The following is a 12,827-nucleotide window of genomic DNA, read 5'->3' as shown; positions in this document are numbered from 1 at the left end:
ATCTCAGTGAGAGTAAGGCAGGTCCAAGTTCGGGTGATTCAGACTAAACAAATCACTCCCAGGTGTCACATGCAGACTCAAAACATGTCCACAAGGAAGGGAAACCTACTGGAAAGCCTAAGACGACATCAGTTTAGATCTTCTTGGCCAGAGCTGTGTCATACCCACACCTAAAGCCATCATTGGGAAAGAAAATAGGAGTCTCCCAAAGGGCTCAGACTCAACATGATTCCCTCCAGAGAATGGCAGAGAGAGCATAGTCCGCCCCTTCCCTGAGCACAGTGGGGGAGATTTACACACACCATGGGATCTTGACAGCTAGCAGGGATGGGATGGTGCGGTAGGCAGCAGCTTCTGATCTCCCAATGATCCTGACCTCGGGTATTCATGCCCTTCTGTAATCCCCTCCTTGACTGTGGTCTGGACTTAGTGACTTGCTTTTTAAAAAATACCAAAGGGGGCCGGCCCGGTGGCGCACTGCTACAGTGTGCCGCTTGGGAGTGCAGCGGTGCTCCCACCGAGGGTTCGGATCCCACATACAGACCGGTTCCCGCTCACTGGCTGAGCGAGGTGCGGGCGCAGCACTGAGGGTTGTGATCCCGTTGCCGGTCCCAGTCCGGTACGGGCGCGACACTGAGGGTTGCGATCCATTGCCGGACACAAAAAAAGACAAAAAGGAAAAAAATAAAAATAAAAATAAAAAAAAATAAAAAATACCAAAGGAAGGCCAGCTGCCAAAAAACTAACAAAAAATGGAAATAAAAAATATAGCAAAGGTGATGGGATGTCACTTCTGTGATAGGTAACAAATCACTGTGACTTGTCTTGTTGGTATTCTCTACTGTCTTCTCAGCTTGCAAGCTTTGATAAAGTAGGCTGCCATTTTGGAGAGGCCCATGTGGCAAGGGACTGGTGGCAGTCTCTCACCAACAAGCAGAGACCCTGAATCCAACAGTCCACAAAGAACGACACACTGCCGACAACACTGTGAGTGAATTTGGAAGCTGGTCCGTCCCCAGTCAAGACTTCAGATGATTGCACCCCTGGCTGACACCTTAATGTCAGCCTGTGAGAGACCCTGAAACAGAGGACTCAAATAACCTGCACCCAGATTCCAGACCTATAGAGACTGTGAGATAATAAGTATTGTTTTTTCAAGCCACTAAGTTTTGGGTAATTTGCTACACAGCAATACAACTGGCGACAGCAAACAGCAGTGATACAATACTACCCAGGACTCCAGGAGCTGAGGGTAAAGGCTTTCCTACATCTGTTGCCTTTATAATCCTGTTGTGAATCTTCTGGTGATGAAAAAGGGTGTCTGTGGCTGAAGGTTTCCCATTTTGACTGCACTTGTAATGCCTTCTTAAATCTTCTAGTGCTTTCTCACATAGGAGAAGTGACTGAAAAGCTTCTTACATTCCTCACACACTGGGGATGCTTCTTACTGTCAATTTCTTGGTTATTGATAAAGGTTGATTTCCCCTGAGGGCGCTTCTGCATGTCAAATGTTTAAACAATCTGTCTTCAGTATGGGTTCTCAGATGGTTGAAGAGGGCAAAGGTCTTCTCAAGGCTTTCCCACAGCCACTGCTTTTGAAGGTCTTCGGCCTGGCATGGCCTGCCTGGTGTTGTCTGAGATTGGAGCTGTGAAGGTCTTCCCACTCTGCTCTTCTTTGTGGCCCCCCTGTGCTATTGGTGCTCTGATGGAGAAGGGGAAGACTTTTCACGTGTCATTCTCTTCTCACTGCTCTGGGTGCCCCAATGCTGGAAGAGGGTAGTTACCTGGAAGGCCGTCATAAATGCCTGACCCTGGATAGGGTCCTCTCACCTTTGAACTCTGCTGTGCATGAACAGAAAAGTGCTCTTTACTAATGAGGCTCCACACTATGTCACATCTGAAAATGTTTTCCCCACCGTTAATAGTCCTGTTGCTGGTGAAGGTTTGATCCACTGCCATGTGTGGAGTTTCTACCCGAGGTATATTGTCTGATGTTCAGTCAGGAGATTCCATAGGATGTTTGGCAGGCCAAGGGTGCCATGGTTAGGGTGAAAAAAGACTGGTCACAGAGTCCTGGGTCCTGCCACATACCCCTGTAGTGAGCCTGCTGGACAATAGCAGGGGCTAGGGAGAGCAGAGAGGCACCTGGGCTACTGACACCACTATTCAGTGATGTAAGCTTAGACTCCTCTTTTATGGGGGCTCCAGTTCACATCTCAGCCCCTTCTCTCCCATGAAAAGTACTCCCATGTCTGGGGGCCAGAATCTATTGGCCAAAGAAACATAAACAGCTCACATGTAGATTGTGCTGAACTTACATGGTAATTAAGCTTTTTAAAAATGGGTGCCAAATTTTAAACACCAGATTCTATAAGATTCTGGAGCTCAAGCTCCTTTTGAAATACCAAATCTGGCAGCTGTGTGTTAAATTCCATCTCCCTGTGCCCACTTCTCTGTTGGGCAGCAAGACTGTGAAGCCATGAAGGAAGTGTGTTTTAGAGTGACAGGAAACCCTGGTCAGGTTACAAAAACCACTTCCCCAGACTACAGGCTATCACTTTTCGCAGTACTGAGTTCCTGCCTGGGGGGTGATGGATACCAAGATACAGCTCACGACAGGTGGTGAATGCACACAAAACTGTATTTATTTGCTTTGACTGTGGGCTCAACCATGGAAGATACACAGGTCTGCAGCTCAAGTTGCTCTGCGCACCCTCATCCTGCATAGCCTGTCCATGGGGAACTATGCTGCTCCTTTGTCCAGGATGGCATGTGCCGTATAGTTTACCAGTCTCCCCAACTCCTTTTTTATTTCCCCACACCCAGTGTTTATCCACATATCTACTCACTGGGCTCTTCTAGGTCTTTGCCTCCGTGACTCTACCTACTGGCCTCCTGAGGATATATCTCCTTATCAAAAGCCAGAAGACAGCTTCCCCTCAAAAAACCCAGACTTCTCCTAGGGAATCAGGGATCACTTCCTGATCCAACAAACCATTCTAATGTTGCAGACTAACTTCTTTTCCTCAGGGTAAGCTCTGGGCCCTCAGATAACTTTGAAACACAGGCCATTGTGTTCATTCCATAGAACCTTCCAATCTTTCCCAGTCCTTCACACAGCAATGCAAAGTAGGCCACAAAGGACAGAGTGACTCCCTGCCCAAAGGAGCATCAGTGACCTGAGGCAGATACTGTTGGGTGCCCACCAAAGCCATTCCCCATTCTTTTCTACCCATTAATTTTCTCAACCTATCCCAATAGAACCTCTCAACCTATCCCAACAGAACAGATTAAAGGTGACTTGTTCAATAAAGTCTTTATTATCACACAGTGTAGGGCAGACCAATGTAGGTAGTTCCAGGGGAGGGTGATTTATGGGCTCACTGGACACATCACAGGGGATACATGCAGACCTGATCACATTCATGAGGAATGTGCATCTTCCCAAAAAGCTCAAACTGAATTCCTCTCAAGGCCTCTCAACCAGCATGGTGTCCATTCATTGCCTAACACTCTCAGAGGCAATGGGAATGAAGGCATTCCAATAGGCTGAAGACAATCCTGATTCTATCCAGGAAAGGGGAAGGGAGGCACAGGGAGCTGTTTTCCCCATGCATGAGGAGAGGATTGCTGCACATGTTAGGATTCAGGCAGGATGGTAAGTGGTTATGGTTTCTGCCTTGTGTTCCAGGAGTGGTATGGCTCTGCCCAGGTTCCTGGACTGGGCAGAAAGGGCAGATTAGCTTCTGAATGCTTTTCCACATTAGAGTACATAATTTCTCTGTGGTGAGGATTCTGCTGCACGAAGCTTGACTTGGCTGAAGATTTTCTCACAAAGACCACTTTCATAAAGCTACACTCAGGCATGAATCCTTTTATGCTGAGCAAAGTTACAAAGGCGGCTGAAGATTTTCCCACACTCGCTGCACTCATAAATCCTTTCTCTAGCATGAATTCTCTGGTGTCGAACAAGTGTGGATCTTTCACTAAAGGCTTTCCCACATTGGTGGCACTCATGGGGCCTTTCTTTTGTGTGAACTCTCTGATGACGAGCCAGGTGGGAGTTATTGGTGAAGGCTCTCCCACATTTGCTGCATTCATAAGGCCTTTCTCCAGTGTGAACTCTCCAGTGATAAATGAGGCTGGACTTTCGGCTAAAGAATTTCCCACATTCACTACACTTATAAGGCCTTTCTCCAGTGTGAATTTTCTGATGTTTAATGAGAATGGAGTTTTGGCTAAAGAATTTCCCACATTCATTGCACTCATAAGGCTTTTCCTTTGTGTGAACTCTCCAGTGCTCAGTGAGACTGGAGCTGTGAGCAAAGGCTTTTCCACATTTGCTGCACGCATAAGGCCTTTCTCCAGTGTGAATTCTCCAGTGCTGAATCAGGCTGGAGCTGCGGCTGAAGGCTTTTCTACACTCACTGCACTCATAAGGCCTTTGCCTGGTGTGTACTTTCTGGTGCTGGATGAGGGAGGACCTATTGCTGAAGGCTTTCCCACATTCACTGCATTCAAAAGGCCTTTCTCCAGTGTGAACTTTCTGATGCCGAAGGAGGTGGGAACTTTGGCTGAAGTCTCTTCCACAGTCTCTGCACTTAAAAGGCCGTTCTCCAGTGTGAACTTTCTGGTGCTGAGCAAGGTTGGAGTTATTGTTAAAAGCTCTCCCGCACTCACTGCACTCATAAGGTCTTTCTCCAGTGTGAACTCTCCAGTGCTGAATGAGAGCAGAGCTTCGGCTGAAGGCTTTTCCACACTGATTGCACTCATAAGGTCTTACTTGATTGTGAACTTTCTGGTGCCGAAGGAAATTGGAGCTTTGGCTAAAAGCTCTTCCACATTTGAGGCACTCAAAAGGCCTTTCTCCAGTGTGAACTTTCTCATGCCGAAAGAGGTGTGACCTGTTATTGAAGACTTTCCCACACTCACTGCACTCATAAGGTCTTTCTCCTGTGTGAATTCTCTGATGAACAAGTGTGAGTTTATGGTTGAATGTTTTCCCACCTTTACTGCACTGATAATATTTTACCCCAGTGTGGAATTTCTGGTGTTTCCTCAGTTTAGATGGGTGACTAAAGGCCTTCCCACACTCCATACACACATGGGATGTTTCTCCACAGTGAAATTTTTGGTTAACAAGGGTTGATTTCTCCTCTAAGAAATTTCTACCTGTTGGGCATCTAAGTGGTATATCTTCAGAGTGAGTTCTCAGATGGTTAAAGAGGGTGGAGCTCTTCAGGAAGGCTTTTCCACATTTGCTGCACTTGAAGAGTTTCTGTGTGGTATGGACTTCTGGGAGCCACCTAAGAATGGAACTGTGTGGGAAGGCCTCCCCATGCTGGATGTTCCTTTGTGGCTTCCTCCCACTGTCAATAGCCTGGTGCTGAAGTTCATGGCTGTCCAGAATGGCCTTCCCACCTTCCCCACAAGTGAAGGGCTTCTCCAACAGGTGGATTCTAGAGCTTTTCACAAATGAGTCCCTGTTTCTGTACCATCTGAAGGGCTTCTCTCCACTGAGCTCTTTCTGGTGCTGGTGAAGGTTTGCGTTGAACCAAAAGTCCCTCCCACATGCTCCATACATGCAGGGTTTCTCTTCAGGGTATGTTCCTTGATGCTCAGTTAGGTGCAAAATGTCTTTCAAGAATGGGCCACACATGTCACCGGTGTTAGCCTTCTGGGTGGAGGGGTCTGCACTGGGGATCCTGACCTGTGACACACCTTCTACAGAAACATTCTGCTTGGGATGGTCCTCATCATCTTCCACTCCATGCCAACAACCTGAGAGCAAAGAAATGCCAGTTAGCTGAGTATTCCACTTCCACTGTGGGAAAGGGTGGCTTCATTAGAAATGTGTGACTGACCCACCCAGAAATGGGTCCAGGGATTGTTCACAGGTGAAGGAGGCCAGAACAAGGGTCAAGAAGGGCCCATTGGGGCCGGGCCGTGGCGCACTCGGGAGAGTGTGGCGCTGGGAGCGCAGTGGCGCTCCCGCCGCGGGTTCGGATCCTATATAGGGATGGCCTGTGCGATGTGCTCACTGGCTGAGCGCAGTGCGGCCGGTCACAAAAAGGACCAAAAAAAAAAAAAAGAAGAAGGGCCCACTGTGCAGGACAGGGCCCAGTCAAGCCATAAAATAAGGGAGTCCCCACTAGGGGCAAGGACACAGAAATGGGGCAAAGGACTTGAACAGACATTTCTCTAAAAAAGATATATACACAAATGGCCAATAAGCATATGAAAAGATATTCAACATCATTAGTCAGGAATACACAAACCAAAACCACAATGAAATATCACTTCATACCCACTAGGATAGCTATAATAAAAACAACAACAACAAACATTGATAATGAGGTAGAAAAATTAGAACTTGTACATTGCAAATGGGAATGAAAAATGGTGCAGCCAATTTGGAAAACAGTTTGGCAATTCCATTCCTACATATCTACCCAAGAGAACTGAAATCATATCCATATAAAAACTTGTACAAGAATATTCATAGCAGCATTTTTCATAACAGCCAAAAAGTGCAAACAAGCCAAATGCTCATCAACTAATGAATGGATAAACGAACTGTGGTATATCTATAAAATGGAATAATATTTGGCCTTAAAAAGGAATGAAGTGTTGATACATGCTACAACATGGATGAACCTCAATAATATTATGCAAGTGAAGCCAATCACAGAAAAACATATATGGTATGATTCCACTTACATAAAATGTTTCGAATAGGTAAATCTATATAGTCAGAAAGTAGATTAGTGCCTAGGACTTGGGAGGAAGGGATGAGGGAAGACAGGGAGCAATTACTAGTGGGTACTAAGTTTCTCTTTAGGTGACAAAATCATTCTAAAATTAGATTATAGTGATGGTTACACAATGTAAAAATATGTTTAAATATAATCATAAAATATATTTAAAACCACTAAATTGTATACTTTAAAAGGTGAGCTTTATGGTATATCTCCAAATAAAGCTGTTTTTAAAAAATGTCTTGGGCCGGCCCATGGCTCACTTAGGAGAGTGTCGTGCTGATAACATGAAGGCCAGGGGTTCAGATCTCTATACAGTGGTGTCTGGTTAGCTTCCTTGGGAGACCGTGGTGCTGACAACAGCAAGTCAAGGGTTAAGATCATCTTACCGGTCATCTTGGGCACAGCCCCATACTGGGTCACCCAGCCAGGAACTGGTCAAGCTCAGTGGGATCCATTAGGCACACTGGAGATAAATGATCTCCAGTCTTTGCCCCCACTAGGCCCCTGGGCAACAGCTACTAGGACTGCTCATGAGGCTGCTCAGGGAGAGGCAGGGGAAGTACACACAGCAGAGTCCCAAGATCCACAACACCCACAATAGGAAACCTGGGAAGGAAGCAATACCCATGATCCTGCTCTGGAACGAATAGCACGTTCTATGGGGAAAGCTGGTCACCATGCTGGGGCAGGGCATAAGCGTCTTACCAAGTGAGGTCATGAGTTCAAAGTTTTCCGACATCACATTGTGGTACAGGTGCCTCTGGGCCACATCAAGAAGCCCCCACTCCTCCTGGGAGAAGTATACAGCCACATCTTTAAAGGTCACTGGACTCTGTGATAATGCGACAGCTGAACCAGGGGGCCAACAGGTGGGCTGAACAAAACAAACAACAAGTAAAATAAAACAAAACAAAACAAACGGTCAAATGGACACAACCAAGCTATTGCCCTGTGACTCAGAGTCCTGCCACATCTTCCACTGGCATCTCTTCTCAAGATTCTCTTAGTTCATCCTCCCTCAACTACCCACAGCTTACCTGGAGATAACTAGGCCCTGGTACCACTGGTGCCCCTCTTTCCTCATAGTCTCACCTGTCACTGTCTCCAGGCCAACCTAGTTCATCCTCCCTCAACTACCCACAGCTTACCTGGAGATAACTAGGCCTGGTACCACTGGTGCCCCTCTTTCCTCATAGTCTCACCTGTCACTGTCTCCAGGCCAACCCAAAGGAACAATAGGGAAGTGGGCAGATGGATGCTATTTAAGCTCTGGGCTGGCACAGAGGGCCATTCCCTCCTGCTGGCCAATTTCCCTATGTCTTCCAGATCACACCTCCCAAACATTAGAAAGTTTGGGCTCTCCTTTCTCCTTTAAGCATCCAGGGCTCTGGGCCCATCGGTTTGCATTCTCTCACCTTGTACATGTCACTCTTTGGACCATACTGTCCTTATATCTCCGCTTGTCCCCACCACCACAACCATCCCTCTGTCCACAGCATAGGCATCTCCTAGCATCCCATAACTCACTATGCACATGGCATACCTAACAAAGGCAACCAAGATCCAATCCTGGCTCAGACCTGCTCCAGATCTCCAAACACCCCACCCCCAGAGGTAACCATTGCCCCCCCCAATCAATGCCTCCCCTCCTTTCCCTGTTGCTTCAATCCTCAGCTGCCCAGAACCATGAGCAGATCACATATACCTCTGCCTTCTTCTACCTCTGCCTTTGTATGTACTATCTCCTTACTAGTCATAGCTGTCTTCACTACTCCTAACACCTGCTACTTCACCAGCCTGACAAAACCCTCAGGCCCCAAAGAAGATGGCCACAAAAACCTGGTGAGCTGTCTAGAGGTAAATCAACCTGACCCCAAGCTCCACTGACATCCTATCTCTGTCATTTCTATGATTCATTTTTTGTCCTAGATCTACTCTCTGCTCAGGAGGCTTGGTCACTATCCTGAACCCAACCCACAGCTGTATGCACTGTCCACACACAGGCCTCCATTCCTTGGATGTCTCCAGCCTGGACCTGGCATAACTCCATATTCACATGTTTAGCGGCCCACTTGACACCTCAGTTCAGCAGTCTCTGGAACATCTCAAACACAACATGGCCAAACCCAACTCTTCATCTTCCCCCTGAAATCTACTCCTCACACCAACTTCCACATCCAAAATACCCAGGGTCAACCTTGGTATCTCACTTCTCTCACTGCCCCACATCAGGTAATCTAGTAGGCCCACTTAAGCAGATTCACAAGCCAACCATTTTTCCTACCTCCACAGGCGCTTCTTTGTCCAGCCACCAAAAGCATACACCTGCGGGCTAGCCCCGTGGCTCACTCGGGAGAGTGCGGTGCTGACAACACCAAGGCCATGGGTTCGGATCCCATATAGGGATGGCCGGTTTGCTCACTGGCTGAGCGTGGTGCTGACAACACCAAGTCAAGGGTTAAGATCCCCTTACCGGTCATCTTTAAAAAAAAAAAAAAAGCATATACCTGGACTACTGCAGTCGCCCCCTCACTGGTTACGCACCAGTGAGGTCACCCACCATCTCACATCCCCCAAGTCTGTTCTCCACTAGGCATCCATTGGGAGTCAGTTAAGACCAGAATCAGATCACATCCTTTCTCTGCTCTAAACCTCCTATAGCTCCTACCACCATCAGAATAGAGGCCAAGTTCCTCAGCCTGCCCTTTCACGCCTAACTCCGGTCTCCCTGCTCTGTGTTTCCACCAGACTAAATGAAGATTTGGCTCCTACCACCATCAGAATAGAGGCCAAGTTCCTCAGCCAGCCCTTTCACGCCTAACTCCGGTCTCCCTGCTCTGTGTTTCCACCAGACTAAATGAAGATTTGCTGTCCTCTGAACCCTTCCATCTCATCACCTCCAAACAATTTACTCATGCCGATCCCTGTGCCTGGAAGAGTCTCGCAGACCTCATTGCATATGATTCCAGAAATGGGTATCCCTCCAGGAACATGAGGGGCCGGGATTCCAGTGGGTGAGGGCCTGGGGCACCCTCCACTCACCTGCGCCGGCTCCAGTAGCGACGCTGCCGGCCCTATCGAAATCTGTGGGCTGGGCGGGGCCATGAGAGGCAGCGACCAGAGAGAGCAGTGCGGGCTCAGCCGAACCCCCACACCTCCACTGGGCGGGGTGATCGCGGGCCGACGGTCGCACTCAGGGCCTCGGTCTTCCCGGGTATAAAATGAGCCCGAGGACCAGGCAGCCGCCTCCGGGGACCCTGGGACGAAGGCTGAGTGCGGAGACCCCTAAGAGTCGTGGCGCTGGTTCCACATTCAGGAAAACCGAGGCTCAGGAAGGCAGAGCCACTAGCCGGGGTTACGGAGCATGTGAAAGTGCGGTAACGGTCTCCGCCCTTCTCTCCCGCCCCCTTCTCCTCCGGTCCCAGCGGCCGCGGGCAGACCCACCCACCGCTGCAAAATAAGGGTGGCCAAGGCGACGCCGGAAGTCCCGCCCTATCGACTGCGGCCCTCGCGGAATTGTCCCTGATATGAGCCTTCATTGGCTCAGGGCCCGCGGCCAACTATGACACTGTTCTCCTGAGGCCGTTGCGAGGCCGCTAGGTCGTTGCCAAGGTGATTAGGAAAGGCCCTTCTAAAGTCCCTGCTCACGGGACGCAAACTACATTACCCAGAAGAACCCTCGCCGTTCATCAGGGCTAGCCAATGAGAGCCCGAAAGACCACTTTTGGGCGGGCCGTACCGATGTTGGCCCAACGATAGCCTAGGGGAGGGGCGTTTCCTGGAAGGCCATACCGGCGGAGGCCGGGCTTCTGGCGTCTTTCTCGGACCGTTACTATGGCGTCTCGCGGATAGGTCCGCAGCTGACGAAGGACTGGAGTCGTCGGGCGAGAGGCGGTGTCTAAGAGGCTCCACGGGCCCGTTGAAATATGAACGGGGAGGGCACGACAGCCAGAGAAGCTCTGCCTCCGTGACCTTTACGCGCCCTGACCGCCGCGATGCCAGTCCCTGAGCCACAGTGTCCCCGGTCGCAGAGGGGCGGCCCCATTGGCCCATAGGGCTACGCCGCGCAGGGGTGTCCGCCGGGTCGTTCGCCAAAACCGGTGCGTGCCCACGGCCCCCTGGAGTTATCCTTGGCGTCGTGTCTGGTTTGCGGAGCGGGAGACCGAGGCCCAGAAAAGCCTCCCGGTCCGAGGTCATGACGCGGCATGTGACCGGACTGCGGGCATGATACGTGAGCCGATCTACTAGGCACAGTATAAGGGAGGGTCTCCTGGCCCCCACTCCTCTGGACTTCGAGCACCATTGTCCTAAGTCTTCGACTGAAAAGCACCAACTTGGGATCTCCTGCGGCCCCACGGAACATTGGAGCGTTCGCAGGTAGGAGTCACCATTTCAAAATCCAGGGCCGGCCTGGTGGCGCCCTGGAGAGTGCGCCGCTTGGAAGCGCTGCGGCGCTCCCACCGAGGGTTCGGATTCCATGTGGAGACCGGTTCCGCTCACTGGCTGAGCGCGGTGCGAGCGCAACACCGAGGGTTGTGATCCCGTTACCGGTCAGTAAAAAAGACAAAAAAAAAAAAATCCAGTATGATGACACGCGGAGGGTACAGGCAGAGGTATGTACATCTGCAAAAGCTTGGATATAAGGCTGAACATTCAGGAAAGTTCTTGTGTTTCCACTGCAGGGAACCTACACCGAGAAGAGGAATCCTACCTCAAATGGGGGGCTGAGGGTGCTGGGAGCCATGAAAGATTTTGAACAGAGGAAGGGATGGACGTTATCAGAATTAGAGTTTTGAAAGTATCCCAGTGGCTGCTGAATGTACACAGGGGAGGAGGTCGTGGCAGGGAAACAGAATAAGGCTAGGCCTGTGAACCAAACTGACTCCATTATCCCTGCAGAGGACACTTTGTCATTTTTCTACTCCTCAGTCATGAGACCCCCCCAGGGTAAATGATTACCCCATGGGCTGCCCTAAGAAAACAGACTGAGATAAGAGAGGAAACATATTTACTGAGTTGCAAACCCCCTCCCCAAGCCTTGTTTACTATAATTGTAAAAGTTACAGATTAACCTTAAGACCCCTTTAGGAATTCCCACCTGTGCACAAAGCATCAAGGTGACTGCTACAATGACCCTCCTGGGGCGACAATGATGAACACCACTGCCTACTGAGCATGTGCCCATGACGCAACCAGGAAGAACAGAACAGACCACCTCCAGTGATGCTGGCCTATACCCTTTTACTCCTTTTCCTGTAAAAGACTCTGAACAGCTTCCCTTCAGGGGGCTAGCCTTACTGTTGCTACCCCCCTTATGCATAAGTCTATCTCCTCTTTTAATAAAGCGTTGCTTGCTTTACCGTTTGGGTACATTGTGCATTTCTATGACTTTGGGCCTAATTTAATCACTGGCAAAAATTGGAAAGCTTTGGGCACCAGAGAAGACTCTAGCTGCAAGAGGCAAGTGGCCACTGGGACTATTTTGCTCCCATGTCTCTGCTGCTGGTAGATCTCTCCTGGAGTCCCTGGCCTAAATTCTGACAAGGCAATGCTTTATTCTCTTTACCTGTTTCTGATTTTTCTGAACCCTCTTCTGTTGCTTGGTTGGATTGTATCCACTTCTGTATGGGTGCACCCTGGAGGGCTGCCGGCTACGCTTTGTTTCTGATTTTCCGAGCCCTCTTCTTGGTTGGGTTGTATCCGCTTCTGTATAGGTGCACTCTGGAGGGCTCCTAGCTATGCTTTGTTTTTCTGATTTAAATCTAATTGTTACTTTTCTTCTTTATGCTGAAAACAGTGGGGAGAACTGCTTGTATCAATTACTGTTAATGGAATAGGTTGGCCCTGCCGATTGGGACTAGGCTAAACTAGACCCCACTGCTCCTCTTTTCTCTTTGTTTGGTTAGACATTTAGTTGAGTACCGGTAATCTGAATAAACCTTCCAATCCTTGCATTGATTGGGACTAGGCTAAACTAGACCCCACTGCTCCTCTTTTCTCTTTGTTTGGTTAGACATTTAGTTGAGTACCAGTAATCTGAATAAACCTTCCAATCCTTGCATCAAC

The 12,827-nt window shown here is 49.1% G+C and overlaps 1 protein-coding gene across 1 annotated transcript; it reads right to left on the bottom strand.

Moving 5' to 3' along the window:
* Positions 1–3,297: 3,297 nt before the first annotated feature.
* Positions 3,298–10,069, bottom strand: LOC103595550 (zinc finger protein 132-like). The gene is made up of 3 exons (XM_008578968.1): positions 9,804–10,069; positions 7,467–7,635; positions 3,298–5,781 (listed from the first exon to the last, which is right to left on the bottom strand). Exons 1-3 carry the CDS (start codon positions 9,864–9,866, stop codon positions 3,860–3,862), a joined length of 2,154 nt encoding a protein of 717 aa, XP_008577190.1. The 5' UTR covers positions 9,867–10,069; the 3' UTR covers positions 3,298–3,859.
* Positions 10,070–12,827: the final 2,758 nt, after the last annotated feature.

Source organism: Galeopterus variegatus, unplaced genomic scaffold (assembly GCF_000696425.1).
Source record: "Galeopterus variegatus unplaced genomic scaffold, G_variegatus-3.0.2 Scaffold1792, whole genome shotgun sequence".
Taxonomy (NCBI): domain Eukaryota; kingdom Metazoa; phylum Chordata; class Mammalia; order Dermoptera; family Cynocephalidae; genus Galeopterus; species Galeopterus variegatus.
The sequence above is the reverse complement of the archived record's forward strand: the minus strand, read 5'-3'. Positions and strand labels throughout refer to the sequence as shown.

Coding starts and splice junctions, on each gene's coding strand:
- LOC103595550 (XM_008578968.1), bottom strand. CDS start 9,866: ATGGCCCCGCCCAGCCCACAGATTTCGATAGGGCCGGCAGCGTCGCTA. Junction 7,636..9,803: donor CGCTACTGGAGCCGGCGCAG/GTGAGTGGAGGG, acceptor TGTTTTGTTCAG/CCCACCTGTTGGCCCCCTGG. Junction 5,782..7,466: donor TGAACTCATGACCTCACTTG/GTAAGACGCTTA, acceptor CTTTGCTCTCAG/GTTGTTGGCATGGAGTGGAA.